Here is a 21,026-nt window from a genome sequence, read left to right on the forward strand (position 1 = left end):
TGTGGCTTCTCTCTCCTCTCCCTCCAAAAGAATGGAAATGTTTCAATAAATGGAATCTAAAAACTGAAATCAGGACAACCTACAGATTTAAACTGGGGTGTGTGTGTGTGTGTGTGTGTAAAAATCAGTTTACTCCAAGAATAGAGGTTTGGATATTCCAACAGAAAATTTTAAATCTCTTGCTTATGGTATAACCTTCTGGGAAAGGGCATCGGATAAATATTGAGATTGAAAGAGAAAGAGAAGGCGAGAAATAAAGCGCATCTACAGATTAAAGGCATTGCAGGCACACCAGCTCAGCCAGCCATGCAGGACCTCAAAACTAAAAATGCATTCTCCGTAAACCGGCTGCGTCATGTGCTCCCAACATGCAACCATCTCCCGCCACCATGTCTCATGACACCCAGATCCAGGAAAAGTCCACAGAGAGTACTCACCCCCGCCAGTAAATGCGGATCCAGGCAGTCACCATCGTCATTAAACAGAGCATCCCAGCTCTCATCTGCCACGCCGTCATCCTCATTGCCGGTTGCTGGATCAATGCTGGTTCCAGCAGGCTCCTCGCTCCATCCAGCTTCTTCGCCTGCCTTGGCTTCAGACGGATGCCGCCACCTCATGCCCACATCCCCATGGCTTGGCTTTTGCACTGAGGCGTCCCCTGAGAGAGCTCCTGCTCCCTCCATGACTCTCTCTGCGCTGCACGCCGCCTTCTTTGAGGCACATCCCAGTGACTGGCCAGCAGCCTCCCTTCCTTCAGCGCTTTGCGCTCCCATGCCCAAAGTCGCTTCTCCTGTTGCCGGCGCAGCCTCGGCCCCAGAGACATCGCCTTTGCACCGACGGGTGTGATGGGAAATGCTGCCTCCCTCCTCGTCTTCCCTGCCACACCCTTGCCCCACTTCCTCCTCCAAGACACAACTGGGGTGACAATCCCTTGTCCCATAGTCACTATCTGAACAGTTACCGCCTGCAGCCACCCCTGAACCACCTGCCTCAATTAAAGGGCTCTCATCCCTGTTTCCAGACACATTATCAAAGCTCACTCCAATCTGATCAGACATGTGTTCAACTGCATGACTGGGCATGCTACTCTCATTCTCCTCGCCATGCTCTAGTGTGCTCTGCTCGTTGGCTTCTGCCTGAGCAGCAACGCTCCCGTTTGCATCTTTGATGCCACTGCCTTCCTTTGGTTCTGTCTGATCTGGAACTTTATTAGCTGTATAGTCCAACATGCTACCGTCACTCATCTCTGTCGGATTGGAGTTGCTCTTATCGGTGCCTTCACGTCCACCAGGCTCAACTGTCTCAGGGCGAACCAACGGGTTTCCCTTGCCTGCATCTGTTGGATCAGACACTCCCTCACCTGCACATGCCAAGAGGCAATCCTCATGTGCCCCTGGGCCATCTGGAACCCCCTCAGCTAAACTTTCAGACACATCGCCCTCACTTACTCCAGCTGGCTCTGAGTAACCTTGGCTCGTGGGTGCCATTGTGCTTTCCCTGCTGGCCAACAGGCCACCATCACCCACCTCTCCCTCATCCGAGAGCCTCCCTCTGATGGATGTCTGCACACTCCCTTCACTCAGCCCTACCTGGTCTGTGAGGAGTGTTCCTGCCTGCTTGCTCACGCCAGTGTGGGGAGTCCTTTGCAAAGAGAAAGCGTCCTGCTCTGCTGACGGACACACGTGCTGCTCCTCCCAAGAGCAGTCTACCTCGTTACGCCTTGGCTGAAGCTGGAGCTCGGCCATCCTCCACAATAGATTAGTATGAGAGAGGGCAGTGCAGGACTCTGCCTGACAGCTGGGCAGTGCAGAGGGAGTTGTGGCTAGGAAGCTGGAGGAAACGGGCAGTCTGTGTGACTCAGCCTTCTGCTGGGACTCTTTCCGAGCCTTTGGCCTTGTGCAGAAGGCACTGCTATAGCTCCCGCCTTGGGATGAGGTTCCTCTTGGTTCTCTGGGCGCATCCACTCCATCCCGGTCATCGTGAAACAGGCCTCTCCCAGCTCTGGGACTCGGCCTTCCCTCACATCCTTTGGTGATCTCCTTCCCTGAGGAGCAGGAGAGGCTCCCCTCGCTCCCGTGTCTGGTGGCTAATGAGGTGCTAGTTTTTGAGCCGGCCGTCTCACGTAGAGCTCTGGGGACGTACAGGGCCTTGTCTGGCTTCTTGGGCCGTATCCGAGTCCTCTCCGTATCTGGCTGCATAGTGCTGCCAAGATCTGTAAGAGAGGAAAGCAATCAGTCGAGTGAACAGCAGAGCAATGTAGCCCCACGTAGGTGTTTGGGGAAGCAGGGAGGGGAGGATAACCTGGAAACAGCAGCACAATCTGTGTCCCACCTGCTGCCTTTTACAGAGCAGAAATAGTCTACAGCCAGGGGAAGGCAGAGGTGGAACTAGATCAGTAACTCATTTCCTGGCCAAAGGACAGGTGGATTTGGGCATTCAGTTATGCACAGTTACAATAGCCTCATAACCATGGCTGCATTCTAAGCGCAGGGTACAGCTGTTTTGTCTTACTTTATTTTGCTTTCATGATTCAAATTTTCAGTGATTGTACCAGATCTCTTCCAACTTAAAAGAAAAATGGTACAGGAGTTGGCTAGGGTTGAGGCATGTGAGGCAGAAAGGCACAAAGACAGAAGTTGGGAATTGGGATGCAGCCCAGAGGGTCTCAAAGATTTTTCTCTGGTTCACACTTTAATAACAAAAATTTGCTCGTGCCATGCCAAATTTTTGAAAGTAAGAAATACACTGGAAAACACAACTAGGAATGTCATTAGTATCACTTGAGGCTCCTGCTCTCATTTGGAAAAGATATCTATCTATATTCTTCAAATAAAAAATATTATTTTGATATTATACCTGTACTATACTATATAACATTGAAATGTTTAAATGTTTCTTTGATTGTCCTTGGTTTTCCCCGTGACACTTGCAATCCTCTCCTGCCACACTCTTTGAGAACCACTGATGTAGCCAGTTATAGAGCAGGAAGGGGGAGCTGAAATACTATCCACTGACATTTGACAACCTTGTGTAGCCTCTCCCCTCTACAATCTTTGCCAACGTGTTTCCAAACTTCTCTTTGCAACCATGAGGACTAAAAACATGCTCCAAGCACCAGTAATTTCATAACGGTGTGGAACTTCTAAAACCGAGGCAGCTTTATTGATTTGTTATTTCCTTAAACAGAGCTACACCTGGAATCAAACATTCTTCCTAAAAAGCTCTATATACCCGCTATTACTCTGTGTTTTGATTATTCTTTTGGCTCGAGGAACTACCCATGCGTCTTTTATGTGCCTTGCACTAGGATTTAATGGCACCCGGCCCTCTTTGTGGCTTTCACTCTCCCCCTAAACACTTTCAGAAACAGCTCTCTAGAAAGCAGGGCAACCATGTCCCAGGAAGTCACGGTGACTTTGCTCTGGATGTGAGAGAGATCTAATGTTACATGGCTTTTTCATATGCTGGACCTACAGCTACCTTGCTATTTCCAAGAAACTGGTAGAAGCAAGCTCCCACCTGCACATCAGCATCCTGACCCCAGATGCTTCAAGCCCTAACCAAGATGCTCTAAGGCTTTTATCGGCTTTGCCTCAATCCGGCACAGAGAACCACAGCAGTGCTTGTCGTTGACTCAGAGCACTTCAAAGTGCAAGAAAGCTAGAAAAGAGATTGCTGCCTTTAAAATGCCAGAGCTATCCTCTCAATTTGACTGTTTCCGTGTCCAACTTATCCATGTCTACTGGACAGTGTTAAGTACAGGACTGAACAATCAAAACAAGTCAAAATAATAATAATGTAGTTTTAGCCTACACTTGCAACAGTTACCTCCCAGTCTCTCAGCTGGGGCAGGGTAGGGATGGGGGTCGGACGGACCAATGGTTCCCAAACCACCCCCCCCCCATGGACCACTTGAAAACTGCTGAGGGTCTTGCAGAACCACTTAATGGGTTTGCTTCTTTTTTTGGCCTGTCATAGCAGTTGATGTGCTAGTTGCTGTCTGCTTTTTAAGTATGCTTTTAATTGCTTCTTTTATTTCTACGGCATTGTATTTTATGGTATTACAATTTTAATTCCACAGAATTAAAACTGCACTATAATAAAATACAATATAAGAAATAAAAGATAATTAAAATACACTTAAAATCAACATATTTAATTTAAGGATGTGCCATTTCCTGTATTCAATCCAAAAACCACAGACACACCATGGTCCACCTGAATGGAGTTCATAGACCATGGATGATGTATGGAACTCCTGCTCCAGGCCTTTCTTTTACACTCAGACTTCCTAATCCATGCCCCACAGAATTGGCAATGGCCTTCTCTATCTCTTCCATACGTCTCCCCTCAAATTAACAAGCCAAATCCACAGCTAGGTCCCCTAACAAGGTGAAGTCCAGATGCTAACTTCATCTCACTTTTAATAAACTGGGCATTAGCTGGCAAGACAGATTAACACACAGGGGGGAAAGCTTTTCTTATCTAATTAGTAAGATAGGACGCATTTCTGGGCAATTAATGTTCGGAAGCAAGGTTAGCCCCAGAGGGTGACAAGGTAAGATTTTTGCTGCGATCCCAAGAAATGCAAAATGCCCATTGCCTAAGAACGTGGCCATTCTTATTTTGCACAGAGCACCAGAAAGTACAGAAGCTGTGTGAAAGAACCCAGCGAGCAGAGGTCTCTAGCAGAGGTACCCACTATGATGCTCTGCATATGTTACTGGACTACAATTCCCATCATCCTTGATCACTGGCCAGCTGGCTAGTCCATCAACACCTGGAGGGCACCATGCTGCCTCCCTCTGATCTAGAGGTATTAAAGGTAGGTAAAATCTAGAGGTATTCTTCTTGCTCAGGGAATGAGAGGTCCTGTGTTAAATCTAGGAGAAGAAGCTGAAAAACCAATGCTCAGTGGCAGCGCACATGCATTACATGCAGAAGATATCTAGTCTGAACCCTGGCATCCTTTAAAAAAAGGATAAGGCAGCAGATGGTGAGAAAGACCTCTGTCTGAGACCCTGGAGAGCTATTATCACTCAGTGCAGACAGTTGCTGGGGTAGGTGGACAGATAGTTTGGCCAAGTAGTCTTGCCCAAAGATCTCCCAAATTCTGGATCCAGAACTGTTAAGGAGAAATAAATAACAACATGAGGAGTCCAAGCCACCAAGGTTGCATGCAAACTTTGAACACCCAGAGATGGATGCAAGCAAATTTGGATGACCCATTTGCTTGCATCCATCTGGACGGGAACCTAGGCTTTCAGCCGATCCAGGAAGCAGCCCGTCCTGCTTCCTAATGCAAAACAACAGCAAACCCCTGCTAAGTCCCAATCTTGCTGCCTCCAGGCGGAAATGATACAGACACTCATCAAAGTCTCCAGTGCTTAGATAAGAAGGCCAGAGTGTTGCTTTGTACACTCTTCCCCCAGCCCTAATGGCAAGGGGAGGGGCTGTGGTGTGCCATCTCCTCCTTGCAATTGCATTCCCATGGATATGCAATAAGTGCAGCATATAAATCCTAAACCGCCAAGCACCGAAGGGACAGATTTAAGCTTCTGCAAACCAGAGATCTACAGAATATGCTAAACACGTTGTATCTCCCGTTAGCTAAACTTCTGAAAATATATAGCGTGTGCTGTATTAAATTAAGGTCCACACATTAATAAAGCAGCAGCAAAAGATGTTGCCGTGAACATATCACATGTCTGCAACAAGATCGGCTTTGTCCTATCTTCCCCTTCCTACTGACACTATCTAGTCACCTCCACACACCTTCCTGTGAAACCTATATGCTGAACCTGCCCCTTTTAATGTACGGTGACACCCAATCCCCCACCTCAATAGACACACTCAAGAGACAACTAAGGAGATTCACGCCCCATCTCTTCTCTCACTTCAGATAAGAGAAGCCCATCAGACTATGAGGCTTATGGGAAGGACTGCTGCCACGCCAAGCCCATCTTACATGTGCATGAGGAGTCTAACTACTAGACTCCTCGCATGCAGAAGTGCTAGAAATAAGCCTAACATGTAGTGCAAGGACCCCCACATTTTTGCTCACTTGCCACTCACCAACTAGAACACCACTTGATGTTACCAAGGCAGGATCAGTGATGCACTGGCCCTTCTGTGCTTGCTTAGACAGAGCAGGTAGCGACAGAATCCCCAGGACCCCTGCCTCTATCAAAGACCAGCCAGCACCCCACATGCTCAGTGTTTCAGAAATGTAAGGGACAGCAAAAACCAAAATTCACAGGCTTTCCTCCTACCAGGACAACTTGTTCCTCTGGGAGCACAATGCAGTTTTCTACACTCGCAGATAGCACAAGCCACACTGAAAACAGGCACTCAGCCTCATGCCACTTTTGTATGTAAAGGGTCTCACGTGCATTCTGCAAGTGGGGAAACTACACGACTGGCCAAGTTCACACATGCAGCCTATTAGGAACAGGGCTGTGGAACGCACGTGGAAATCCTGGCTTGTAGGGCTTCCATTTCAGCTGATCTAGTGTCAGGAGCAAGTGTGCGGCACACACACGACCCCACTAGGTCATTCTGCCCTCCGTGAGCCCTGCATCAGTGCTCTAATCACCAACGGCGCCTACTTCTTTCTCAACGGCAGGAGCGCAGTCCAGGAATCCTGGCTCTCAGACCTATTGACGGCTGCTAGGCCACGTTCTCTTCCTCTCGCTCAAGCCCCCTTGACCCTTTCCTCAAACCCCAGACCACACAGCCTTCAAGGCTAACCACCATCCTGAGGCCCCAGGTACTTGCGGCCCCCCTCTTGCCAGAGAGATTTATTTTTCATAAGCTTTGGCACAAACAGCAAGGCTGCTATCTGCCAGGCCCCAGGCCCCTATAAATATGCATCAGGCCACATTTATGGAGACGGATGGCTCGGGGGTCTGTCCTGTGGTTGTGGGGGAAAGGAAGAGTTGGGGAAGGGTGTGGCCACAAGATTAATCACTGCCCACTCCGTTTAGGGGTATTCATCATGGCCCACTGTCAGGTAAATCACTGGAAAAACACCTCTCTAGTAATTAATGGGAAGTGACGGATGGACAGCCCCTGGGCCCATTAATCTGGACCATCAGAAGCAGACCAAGATTATGAATGTCAGGATGCATAAACTGTATACCAATCAATAGGGCCAGGAATTCATCCAAGGTTCTCATTTCCGAGGCACCTCCGGTGCATTAGGCTCCGCTCACCTTCCCCGCCCCTGCTTCTCTCTCCCCTTTCTTCTCCTCTCTGCTGATTTGAACTGAAAACAGATCCCTCCCCAGCCAAGCAGGCGGTATGTACAGCCCAGAGCCTGGAGGGGCAGGATCGCTGCCAGAGAGCCATGCTGAAGCCTCAGACAAGGCAATGGAAGCAAACACCCCCAAATGAAAATGCAGGCATGGCGGCCGGATCATTCATGCCGCACCTTCCATCTGCCTGCACTTCAATCTGCTTCATTCCATCGCAAGCGCACACATCTAAGGGGTTAAAAAAAAGTGGGCCTTGCACCAAATAGTCACTGGATCGTACTAGTAATGGGAACCCTTGCCAAACGCCAGTCTCTACTCCAGTGAGATTCTGCCATGGTTGAAATGCAATGCCCGGGATTTGGGGCAACCTGTTGTACCCAGAATGCAGCACGAGGCTCTTACTTGACCTGTTCCCACAGTTGTCTTCACTGTCTGCTGACTCAAACTTAGGTGGGAACTAAGTAGGTCTGGGTGATAGATTGATAGATCTTCCAAAACCAGTTTGAAGTCCATATTGTGATATCAGTTTCATAATTTTTGACCTGGCAATATATTGCAAATCATGATGTGTGCGTGTGTGCGCACTATGCAAAAATCACGATGCAGGAAAAAGCCAGAGCTCTTGCCTTATTTCAGACACATATATCAGTGCTATATCGTGATGTTTAGCTGGTGATATATTGCAGTGTTGAAAACCAGATATTGTCCAGCCCTAGAACCAAGAGAGCATTCACAGGGCAGGGTGCCTGCTCTACACTTGAAGGCAACTTGTGCTCAAGTTCTTGTTGGACAGGTGTCGGATCAAACTGCTAGTAGACACAGTGACAAAGATGGTGGACATGGTCCTTTTCTGCTGTCTCCTGAGTTGCACAGGACCTTCACTCTAAAGCAGAGATGGGGCCCTCCAGATGCTGTTGGACTACAACTCCAATCATCCCTGACCATCAGCCATGCCATCTGGGGCTGATCAGAGACTAACAACATCTGGAAGGTCACAGTGTCCTCATGCCTGATCTGCAGCCTAACCAACTCTTCAGAAAACTAGGACAGCGAGGATTCCCTAGATGGTGAACAAAATGGTTTTCACGCAGCACAAGTTAGCACGGGTGCAGGTAGTCAAGCTGCTAAAACATTGTCCCCTGCACCCGGGGGCAAACTTTTTACACAGACTGTAAGGAGTCTAGCAAAGAGACCAATCCATTTCCTCACCAAGAAGCAGGCAGAGCTCTTGGAACTTTTCCATTCTCCAATAAGCTAATTTCACCTGCAGAATAGTCCCCTTCATCTTTATTGACTCGGTGAGAAAAGAACGTATCATTAAGACAGCTTCAGCCCAGAGGAGTCATTTTTCAACACAAAATATAATCTATTTCTTTCCGAACAGCCACACCCACTGTGAACAAGGAGCTGCGCTCAGCTAACTGGGTGCTCTGGGGGTCTCTCGCGGCAACAAAGCCTGCTACTGCTAGGTAGGGGCAACGCCACACAAAAGCCCTGCTCATAACCACGTTACAAAAACCATTTGGGTGGCAGACACAGAACCGGGCACCCTGCAGAGAGGAGGCAGCCTTGCAGAAACCCAAACATTTAACTGAAGAGGCCATAAGAGCCCCAGAAAAGTGAAGATGGGAGGGCTGAAAGAAGAAAGGCAGAGTTCCCCACCTAAAAACATAACGGCGGCTTTTAGGATTGAAAGTCTACTGGGCTTGCTCTCAGGCCAGCCACATTCCAACATCAAGATGGCAAAGTGAATCTGGGGACATTTATTATCTTAGAGCTGCTGACATTTGCTGATTCCAGTGCTTCCTTACAGTCACAGTTGCTGAAACAAAGGGGGTCTCAGGTTCTCTTCAATGCTTTTTAGGCCTGATGATCATGGAGATAAAGAAAAGACGTGACTGCAATGCATTCGAGAGCTCAAGACTCAGTACCAGGAAGTCTGGAAACAAAAACCCCAAAGAACACAATACGTATTTTAAGGAGTGGGGGCTCTGGAACAGAGTCATTTTTTTAAAAAAAAATCAACAGTATTAGTGACCCTCTCATCACCTAGACCAGGAATAGCTAACTGGCAGCCTGCCTCTGGCCCCCAAAGCAACTTAATAAGGTCCAATAATGCTACCAAATTTTAAACTGCATTGTTAGAAAGAAAACCACACAGCTTTACACATCAGGAAAAAGAAGCATTGAGTCTACGTCTGTTTCACTGCCAACCTGCCACTTGTTTAGGAAAGTTTTTAATGTTTGATTCTATTTTAATATTCTGTTGGGAGCTGCCCAGAGTGGCTGGGGAAACCCAGCCAGATGGGCAGGGTATATTATTATTATTATTATTATTATTATTATTATTATTATTATTATTGAAAGAATCAGCTCCAGTTCCCATTCCCTATTAATAATCCTGTATCATCTGATCACATGCTATCCGCATCTACAAAGCCAAATTAACTACAGAATCTGGACAGGCATGAGGTCAGGTTGTTCCAGCTCTGGACAATGTACAGTCCAAGGAATAGAGTAGTCCTGAGAACAAGGAGGTTGGCTTTCCTTGACCTACACTCCACTGATGCAACAAGTCTTGTGCAGAGCCAACACCTTCAGATAGCCCAAACTTAGCCTGCAAATTGTAAGCCTTCCTGAAAACGGCTTATCTGTCTATCTCCTCCCACCCCACCACTGCTCATCTGACTGGAGAGTCGTCCATCATCTGTGCCGAGACAGCCCTGCCACCATCTCTCATCACAAAGCAGCACAACCTGCACCTTGCTATGGTCTGAAGAGCCACAGCCGGTCGTGCCTTCCATTAAAACCCTACGGAAGTCAGAATTTGTAGCCTTTTCAAGCACCTCTGGTTCTCCTTGTTGCGCCCTCTATAGGAACGTCTACCCTTTATGCGGCAAATACACCTATTAGATGTACACTGATGGACATGTACACAGTGTGGACATCACATAAAATGTGGAGATAGATTTGGGAGCCCTGCCCCAAGTTCCCAGACCCATCCTGATGGTATGCAACATTCATTTCTTACATGGAAATACTAGTGTAACATCAATGTACACACAGCAGTTGTGCTTGTTGTGTCATGTGTGAAAGCAAGAGCATTTGTCAAGCTGCCCTTATCCAGGCAATCAAATGAAATCCAGCTCACAGGATGGCAAAGCTGTACAGCCCAGGTTACTCCATCTCTAAAATGATACTGTCGAGCTGAAAAAGGTACAGAGAAGGACAACTTAAGAGTGGAGACACAGGATCATAGAATTGCAGAGTTGGACCCCTGAGGGTCATGCTAAAAGGGGGTTCGGCCACCCTTTAAAATGCAAATGGTAGGGAGAAAGTGAATATTTCCTCCCTCTCTGACAACACAAGAACTCAGATCACACAATTAAAACTAATTAGCAGTAGATTCAGGACACACAAAAGGAAGCTCTTCTTCACCCAACGCGTAATTAACTGGAAATTGACTGCCACAAAGGACATAGTGATGACCACTGGCTTAGAGGGCTTCAAAAGAAGATTAGAGAAATTTCAGAGGAGTAGGAGGAAGTCCTTCAGCGGATTGCTAAATGGAATTTACAGCTTTAGAGGCAACATGCCCCTGAATCACTGCCACTTGGGGACCTTAAAGAACAGGGAAGAGCTGAGGCCTTGACGCCTGGGCTTGCAGGTGCCCCAGAAGAAACTGGGTGGCCACATTTAGAAACAGCATGCGGGACTAGATGAACACTTGGCCTCATCAACATATATTTAAACTATGGGACTCACTCACACAGTGATAGCAACCTCCTGGCTTTAAAAGAGGATTGAACAAATTCATTGAGGATGTGGCTGTCAATGGCTACTAGCCATGGCAGGTAGGCTCTGTCTCCACGGATGGAGGCAGTAATGCTTCTGAATTATGGAAACAGGAGAGGAGAGTGCGCTTGCACTTGGTTCCTGCTTGCAGATTTCCCACAGGCATCTGGCTGGTCACTGTGAGAACAGGATGTTGGAGTAGATGGGCCATTCGCCTGGACCATTAGGGCTTTTGAAAATTATTATTTCAAGCACCCTGCCCTGTGCTGCAGGAAGCCTAGCTAGGCCATGGCTACCGCATCAGCCTCTGCAGAGATTTGTTTTGTTCTGTTTGTTTTTTAAGGGCAGGGAGAGAAACTGCAGCCCACAAATTCCATTCCTTTGGATCCTGTATCTCCCTCGCATCCGCAGTCTATTACACACTCCATCAGACGCCCCCCGCCACGCCTCGGCACCAACCCATTTCATGCTCAAGAGGGTCGAATCAGTGTCCCTTGGCGTGTCTCCTTTTCACACTACACCGAGCAACGTAACTTCCAACTTGCTGCACTAACTTCTGCGCTAAAGCCCTCCGTCCGCAACGAGGAGCAGGGCAGGAGCTGAAGAACCGTAGAAGCAACAAGGCAGCTCCCAGGCTGAGTCAGCCGTTGTGCCAAAACTGAAAGAATGGTGTTGGTTCTCAAGCAGACGAAGGTACGCACCTCAGCTTACTCTGAGGGAGACTTTTCCCGCTAACCACATGAGCGTTTTTCTTCTCATTTTAACTGTGTTTCCTTTTTAATCCATTCTCTATTATGTTTTTCTCTCTCTGCATCCCATCGCAAGCGCGATCCTCTCCCTGCACCATTACATCTCTCTCAAAAGTATTCTGTGAACCCTCCACTCCTTCTTTCTCTCTCCAAATGCTCTTATCTAGCTCTCAGTTACCCCATTTTCCTGCAGCCTCCATGAATTTTACTCCCTGTTTTTCTCTCTGTACCTTAAATGCTCTTCATTTTCTGGATCACATCAAGTCTCTTAGGGTCCTCACCTCTTTCACTCCATGTTCTTTCCTATCAGCACCCTATGGCCCTCTTCTCTGGCCTCTGTTCATTAACCAGTCATTTCCTCTTTTCTCACCCTATAAGACTTTCTGTGAGCCCATTCACCTGCCCTCCCTTTTCTTCCTCCACTGCCTTTCTTTGCTTCTGTTCCTCTGCTTGCAACACCTACTCTTCCCTTCTTGGAATTCTGTGGCAACAGAGTGGCTTCCATTCTGCCAGCAACAGGCACCTGGAGGCAGGCCAAGTGACACGGCAAGCCGACTGGAAAAGCTGGTGCCAACTCCTTCACATGCCTCTGAGATGGAGTGTAGACAAAGCGACACTGAAAGCTCAGGTCCTAGTGGTCTTTTGGTGGGATTTCCTATGCAGCAGGGGAAAGGACCACCACCAAGGGGGATCTGGAATTCTCCCAGGTGGTCACAACTAAGCTGCCACCAGTCCTCAGGCATCAGGTTGTACGGGGCTGATCTAAGGAAAAATATAAGAGAAAAGACAAAGCCTACTGATGCTGCTGTGCAACAGGAGCCCAGAATGCCATAGTGACCCAAGCTTAGCAAAATAAATAAATATATATTTAAATCACCCAGCAACTGCATCAGAGAAAACCCAAGCAGATGTGCCACATGAAAATGACAACAAACAGCCTTCACTACAAGACATCCTCAGAATATAATTCCATTGGCGCGCCTGTCTTGGCAAAAAGCAAGTGATACCCTGTAAAAGGAACACAGCCAGGACGGGCGACTGGGACCTGAAGCCGCTGCTATTTGGAACAGAGAGCTCGTTTGTTTATCGGAAAAACAGGGGAAGCCTACTGTGTAATCAGGACACCCCTAGAGCAGAAATCCATCCACCACACCAGCTGCAGCACAGGCTGAAGTGGCACCCCAGCAGCTCCCAGCAGCCTACATTGTTTCCTGGCAGCAAACTGTATTTTTAGCCTTTGAGGTTTCCGATTCCACTCAATCCATAATTCCATCAATAGAATATTTAACCTTAGAGCCTTGATCACAGGAGAGAAACGGCAACCCCTTGGACCGGGCAGTGAACGGAAGGCAGTGCTAAATCTCCCTTGCCCCAGAGCACTGAGGAAGCAAAGCGCACGCCGGCTCCTTTACCAGCCTGAGGGACTTGGCTGCTGCCCTCCCTGGGCTCAGCAGTGACCAGAGCTCCATCTGCCCACCCGCCTCCTTCCTGGGAGAGGCTCTTGATCGGTGCTTGGGGAACAGCAAAGTGCCCTTGAGGGACAGCACCAGGTGTCACTCAGCGCTCGCACATGCACAATGTCACTCTTTATGGCGTGCTGCAGAACGGGTGCTTCTTCCAAAATAATAACTCCAATAAAAGAGAGAGAAGTGCAAGGAGACTCCAAACAGCCCAAATTAGAAAGCCCTTTGGACGCCGCCACTCATTTAGTCTCTAGGCACATGGCAAGAGTGCCTCCCCCTCCCCAGCAAGGAAACCTTGGCAAAGGAATGACGAGGCTGCGCAGAATCTTTTCCTCCAAGTTCCTTACTATAGGCCATAGGTACAATACAAGCTAAATATAATCTCTCGCACACCAAAAAATCCCACCTACCTGCTCTCAGCAATAAATAAAGTAGCAGTGGGCCAACCCCCAATATCAGAGTCCCATTCCCCCACCCCAAGGAAAGCCCACCTTTTATTTCCCTTTTCTTCCCTTCCCCTCCCCTTTTATGAAGATCACCCGCACTGAGACTCCACAGCTAATTCTCTCCTGGCCTCCTCGTGGGCCCAATTCAGCCAGCTAGCCCTGGGGATTATCTAATTGATTTTGATTTTTGAATTTTATTGTTATTCATGTTTTTATACAGTATTTTATGCTGTTTTTATAATTAAGTGTTCTAAATTTGTTGATAGCCGCCCTGAGCCTGGTTTTTGAACCGGTAAGGGCGGGATATAAATAAAAAATTATTATTATTATTGTAGACCAGGGGAATGCCTATGAACAGCTAACGAAAGTCTAGCAGTTGAGACAATGGGCTGTGTGCATTAACGCAACTCCTAGCACTCAGATCTGCTGTACAGGAAAAAAGAAATGTTGGTTCTAGACAGGTATGAAGCTTCCTTAAAAGCAGTATCCAACAGTCTAATAAAACCCAAAGCCAGCAACATTCAAAACTCAGCAGTCAGGAACCAGTTAATGCCATGGGGAGGGTGGGGGGTGGGGAATGGGAACCATCCAATGAAAAATACAAAAAAAAAAGCAGAAGAACCAATCTCGGGATGCTGAAGAATATTGCACTAGTCATTGATGCCCAATGTACTTTGGCCAGAACACGCCTTCCTCGGGGGCTTTTATGCTTCCTTACAGGCAGCTCAAAAACCTCTGTTTTGAAATCCCTGCAAGGCAAAGCTGCCCTGCACCACTCCGACCATTCCTGCCCCTTCCCAGTTCTCCTGGGCAGAGGGTGATGTATCTTCTGTGGTGGGGAGGGCTACATCACTTGCAGGGTCTTTCATACAGTGGTCTGAGGGAAGGCTATAAATACCGTATCATTTACGCTTGCTGTTGGAGCAAGAGTGTAAAGCTTGCCATTCAGCAGCAAAAGACTGAGCTGACTGCCACCAGGAAGCAGCCTGCAAAGCAGACGCGGAAAAACATTGCCCGGGGGCTCAGTCATGCTCCCTTGCACCTTAGGAACACTTGCAACACTTGTCATAAAGCCAGTAAGTAGCTCTGAATCCAGCCAGCTGGATGGCAGGAGATCCATATCCCACCCCTGCCCTGATTCTCAATCACCTTTTGGAGTCACACAATTTCACATCTATATTATTCCACATTCTTTTCTTTTATAACAGGGAAAACCCCTCTTGCCCTCCATACTTGATTCCCCAATGAACTATAAAGACCCACACAAAGAACAGGGAATCAATTGCACTTCACAAGGCAATTCCAAACATGCAAAGACAAATCTCTTTAAAAATAATAAGACACAACAGAGGAAGCAGTTCATTTTCTGCCCGTTGCCCGTCTCCTGAGTTAAGCACTAACACCAGTCGGACATAAGAATGGGGTCTGGAGTCAATGGCATTCCTTTAAGGCTGCATGGAAAGGACAATGAAACCACGGAGGAAAGTGAATTAATGTCTGACCAAAAGAACTAAGGGAATTAGGCAGGATTGTACAGATATATCAAGGGCAGAGGCCCAGCCAGAGAGCACATCAATAAAAAGGGAGAGAGATGAAAATAACAAGGAGTCCAACAGGAATAAGATTATTTAAAAAGATGAAAGGAATGACCTTGTGAAAAAAATATCCAGCACATATACATCTAAAACCAGCACCTCCTGATAACATGCACACCAGGCCAAATCAGGTTTAGCTAATGAGCTGGCTGAACCCCAGATAAGCTATTGCTAATGGCAAGGTGGGCATCTAAGCAAGAGGCACCTTGCATTGCTGGTTCTTGCATTCCCCACCTAGCTGCTTTTTATTATTATTATTGCCCTCTAAATGCAGCTTCTCCCTAAGCATGGCTGGGTTTCCGGCAGAGGAAAAGGACGTGCAATTTCTAAAATGTCTGCTCCCAAACATAGCATCAATACAGGGTATAAGAAAAGGGGGAGACAAAGAACAAGTGACAGTGATGGGATCAGGGGCACCCAGGATTAAAAGAGCACAAGACCAACTCCGTCAGAATTGCCATAAAAAGATACTGAGTGGAGAAACAGCATTAAAATTCGATGCAACTGAACTTCAGGGAAAGTTTCCTCAATTTTTATTTCCCAAATGCCTGACAATTACATTTGCAGATGACACTAAAGGGGAATTTGCGGCAAAGAGCTGAGAGAACAAGGAAATAATTCAAAGGAAGTGAGGGAGGCTAGAAATAAGACGCGATTCAGCCGGGCAAGGCACAGCTTGCAGAGACGGGAAATGCAGGCGCTGAGCAGGGACAGAAACCTGGAAAGAGACACAGGGTGAGAGCAAATTGGAGATGAGCTGACAATGATGAAAGAGCTGCTGCTATTTCAGGCTGCAGAAACATCACACCCCAGAGGAAGGGGGGATGACAGGCAAGATGCACCCACAATCAGGAAGATCAGCTTTGCCCAAAGGAACCCGCCAAAGTGGATGGAATTGGTGGGGTAGACCTGGCAGATTAAAAGAGGCAGAGGCCAAAGGAAGTGACATTCTCAGCGGTGGGTAGGCCTTTGATCTCCCATGCGCAAGATGCCCCTCCATGAATCCCTTAGGCAAGCTCCTCCTTTCCTTCAGTTCTGTGCTCAGACAGCCATATTCAACACTCAGTATGTCCCTCTCCCACAAGAAGCAGCCCTTCTGTTGCGCAGGGTCCGTATAGGCTCACCAAGACTGCAAAGCCTAAACAGGGATGGCAATGGGCCTCAAGCCATCCCTAGTGGCAGCTCTTGCAGGACAGCTGATGGGCTTCACAGTGAGAGGCTGGCTGTACTGCCTGCCCTTCCTGACCCAGCCTTAGTACCCACACTCCTGAGAATAATTCATGCCCACTAAGCCAAAGGATGCCTGCTTGGCCCTTCCCACACCCATCCACTTGAATCCCACACAGCAAACGTGAAGCCCACAATTCCTCAAACATGGGCTGCAGCTTCAACAGCTTCGCCCATTAGAAAACTGAGTTCACTGGTCAGAAGTTGGAATCCACAAAATTCTATTTTTGCAAAGGACAGTAGGTGCTGAGTCTCCTAGGCTGCAGAGGAAATCTTGAAAACCTGGGAGGGAGACAGTTATCTAACGTGTTTGCTGCTCTCTTTGCAATTTCCCCCCAGTCACTTTGTGCTCCCCCAGAACCTCTATGCTTACATCTCACTCTCTTAATTGTGTGAATTTCTTCCCCCAAGTAGGAACTGAGCGTTTTAACAGGAGTGGAGAAACACAGTTGATTTGGTTTGGGACACATAATGGAAATAGGGTTTCACAACTTTAAAAAACAGAGTTCAGAGAGAGAGAAAGAGAAAATGAAATTGAGCCCAAAGGTTATAACATGATACATTAAATGCTATTCAGAAAATGGATTCAACTAGGGGCCTTCAACCTTCTGGAGCCAGGGACACATTTGGAAATCTAAGAAACTGTAGTGGGCACCACAAAATGCCCATTTCACAAAAGAAGAACTGGGGATGCCCACAGACATGCTCCTAAAACAAGTGGAATACCTACATGCATCCCAAAGAAAACAACACACTGGGGAGGAAAACAGGGAAACACCCCCCAAATCACAAATGGCCAAAAAAGGCAGGTGCTCAGAAGGGTGTCTGAAGACACCATGATGCTCACAGCTGCCATATTGGGGATTCATTAATGTACTCAACAGCAGAGTCCTAAGTTTTTTTTTTATTTTGATTGTAATCTGAAATGACAAAAGGATCTAAATCACAGAAAAGCAGCACACAGCCCGGCATAGGTTACTGGCATCCACCTTAAATAACATAATTTATACACTGCTCAGGCTTAGTAGTTGCTACATGTGCTTGCCTAATGAAAGAATCTGCAAAGTTCAAAAGCCTGGTCATATACACACCAACTTGTCAGCAAAACCACGTTTATGCCCCTAACTAAATCCTGGCCTCTCCTTACTAAAGGACTACCCAACACTTCTCCCCATCTGAATTCCAGCACAAGCACTGTTCTTGCCAGAAAATAATCCACCACACAGCTGGTCACCAGCAGCCGCCTGTGAACAAGACAAGAGAGCTGAAAACACCACAATGAAAAATGGCACTTATGGCATGCACTAGCAGGAGACAGTGAAAAACACAGCCTGGTGGCTGGGAGCGAAGGGATGTGTGTTTTATGAGGCATCGAGTGCCTGGGACTATGAGTGCGTCAGGAGAGGAGGGAGGTACGCCGCAGCTCTTCTGAGGGACACCATATAACTTCCCTCCTGCAGTGGCTCTGACAAACAGAATTTCTTTCTAATTCAATAAAGGCCCGGCGGTTACCATGGCTCATCCATTGTACCCAAAAGGGTTATAGCTGCTGCTCACATAATTTTCCCCTGTCCAAAATGCACAGGAAAAGGCCTCACCTGGTGGGTGAGGGGCAGTGATGACCTTCCCAAAATGCAGCACCAGTTAAAAGGCAGGGAGGACACAAAGCACTGCCAGAACTCTGAGCAGGAGACCCACGTAAGGTAAGGAGCACAAAGTCTCTGAGACTGCTCCAGGCAAGAGGGTTCCTAGGACCAGGAGTCTGGGTGTGTTGTGGGGGAAAATCTGGTACAAGGAGTTTCAAAGACGGTTCATTGTACCAGGATGGGTAACCTGTCCAGTTATTGCTGGACTCCAGTTCCCCTCAACGACACACAGAACAGCCGATGGTTAGGAATCATGGGAGTTGTAGTCTATTGAAGGCCCCCCCCCCACTGCCACAGCATTAATCTAATCTATTCCAGGGCTAGTCATGGATACTTTCACATCCCACACAAAACTATAGACAGAGATAACTGAATATCATGCAGGGCAGTGGGGGATAACTGAAATTCTTTTATCACTCTTACACAAAGGAAATTTACCCAGATGCATATATTTGTACTGGCTTCTATTATCTTCCAGGCATCAGGCTGGTTGTGAACTAGAAGGCTTTAAGAAACTGAGCCAATGTATGTAAGGGGCTACTTCTTCTCCTATGACTTGTTGCAAAATTAACTAAGATCTCTTAGTGGACAGTTGCTATTTGCCCACTAAAAAGGATGTTAAAATTTACATAAGCATCTTGAATCCTTTCACCGCAGCTTTTAAATGCCTTTTCCATTGAGATATGATACATAGGATTTCAGCCATAGAACAGACTTGCTGCTGGTGGGGAAAATACCACGTTGATTTGGGGGGTGAGTAGGAGCACCAATTTTTTAAAAAATAACAAGCAACAGAAACCTCGTGGATCTGGTGTGTGTGTGTGTTCCAGTACCAGAGACAAGAAGCAGTCAGCATTTAAGCAACTATCAAGACAACACCTATCTGGAATCACACCATCTTCCCGATTAAAAAAGCAATGAAAGGCAAATATGATTTTAAAAAGCGTTCTCTAAAACGGCACAAACATCAGGAAGAGTTGTGCTCCTCAGTGCCACTGATGTCACAGGCATTATCCAACCGAAGCTCATCATAACTGCAAAACTGTATTTCACGAGGTAACTCACAAGCTTCTACTAAGGAAAGAAAGATTTACCCAGTGACAAAGCGCTGCATGCGCGATGGGGAAATGCAATAACCCCACGGCAGAAGTGTGAACTTGAAGGAAGAGAACAACTGCCCTTGTGATGCGCAAACACGACGCCCGTCTGGAAAAGTTCTAACACAAGGCTGAATCTCCCTGGACAGCAACCACAGCACGACCCGGCCCCCACCTGAACCACGGGGCAAGGTTTTCCAGTCAGCGTGGGGCTTCCAGGTAAAAATACAACCCGCCTGTCCTATTGCTTTATATGGATAAAAGTGATATTGGATATTACATGCAGAGACGACTCAACTATCTAAAATTTAAGCCCCAGCCGCTTCCTTCGTGGAAATAAACTGCTCCCCGCCTGTTGCTCGAGTGCAATAAGCTTCTGCGGGGAGGACGCAGTAATAGCCCCCGCCACATTATGGGATGGAGGAACACCGCGGGGTGCGAGGGAGGACCAACAGCAAAAGGTGTCGATATTAGGGGAGTCCAGTCCTAAAGTGGGAAAAGGGCAGCAGGAGGAAGGCAAATAAGCTTTTTTTAGGACCCGATATAGGAAAATTTGGGGGGTGGGGAAGAGACAAGTTACCGGGCGCACGGCAGGGTCGTGCTGGCTCTGTTGCTTCCGCCTTCGCCGCTTCCGCCCGCCCCCAGCCTGGCCCCGCCCCTCCATGGCGAGGAATGCTGGGAAATGTAGTCCGTAGGGGGGGTATAGGAGTGCCTGCTCCGCAAGCGTCTTCTCATTCCATCGCGTTCTATCTCCTTGCCATGGCGGATGCCGTTCACAGCGCCCACGAAACGACCAGTGGCATTCGCGCAGTCGGCTCTCCGTGCTGCCATCGACTGCAGTGCTGGGGTGTAACGCGGCTGGCAAGAGGCGCCTTGTGACTGTCCGGAACCTATAAAGCATTCCCACACACCCGCTCCCCGTGAATCACACGTGCGTTTCTGTCATCAGCGGGGGGAAAGCATCTGCATCTGTTCACGCGTACTCTTTGCCATCCCCGAGGAAGCAGAAGGCGCGCTTCCGGGTATAGATTTGAGGAAAACTTGGTGTGCCCTCAGCACCCAAAGACAATCAAGGTATTTGGGTCGTGTGAAAGGTCCCACGTAGGTAAATCCTGAAGATGGGAGTTGTCATCTGGGCAGCCCAGGACCTCCATACGTTACCCAGACTTGCACTTTGGTGCTAATAACACAGTGGTTTTGACTTCACCCCCGGAGGCACACTTCATTGTCTATTGAGATAGATAAATGCCAACAATAGGCTTCTAAAAACACTAGCTTGGGGGATCATCACAAAAATAAATTCAACCCCCCCCCCAAAAAAAACCTGCTATGAAGCTGTTGCAGCAAAAAGCAACACTCCTGTGGCATCTTAAAGACTGACAGGTTTATTATGACATACAGTAAACATGTTAGACTGTAAGACGCCACAAGTCTCTTTTTATATATATAAAGAGTCGGTAGGTCCCCATGGGCTCACTTTCACCTGCTGCAGGTGGCAGAATTGGAGTGGAGGCGGAGAACCTTCAACTCAATCAATAGGCCATAACTTCAGTAAAAACATATTTAGGATTATTGTGAAATTTAGGGAATGCGTAATCGAGAGGAAAATATGGATGATTGGCAGAGAAGCTGAAGGAAGTCCAAAAAGAGATAATTTGTGAAAATTTGGATAAAATTGTATATTTGTGTTGAAAAGTAATAAAAAATATTATTTTAAAAAGGATGATCGTGAAATTGTGATTTCTCTTTCAG

General features: G+C 47.5%; 1 protein-coding gene across 1 annotated transcript in view; it reads right to left on the bottom strand.

The window, feature by feature from the left end:
• Positions 1–20,120, bottom strand: part of R3HCC1L (R3H domain and coiled-coil containing 1 like) — a 33,797-nt gene extending 13,677 nt beyond the window's left edge. The window contains 3 exon segments of the mRNA XM_081912383.1: positions 438–2,212; positions 19,855–19,915; positions 19,917–20,120. Of these exon segments, the coding sequence (XP_081768509.1) occupies positions 438–2,212; positions 19,855–19,915; positions 19,917–20,105 (2,025 nt within the window). The 5' untranslated portion in view covers positions 20,106–20,120.
• Positions 20,121–21,026: the final 906 nt, after the last annotated feature.

This window comes from Podarcis melisellensis (genome assembly GCF_964234715.1).
Source record: "Podarcis melisellensis genome assembly, chromosome: 5".
Lineage (NCBI taxonomy): Eukaryota > Metazoa > Chordata > Lepidosauria > Squamata > Lacertidae > Podarcis > Podarcis melisellensis.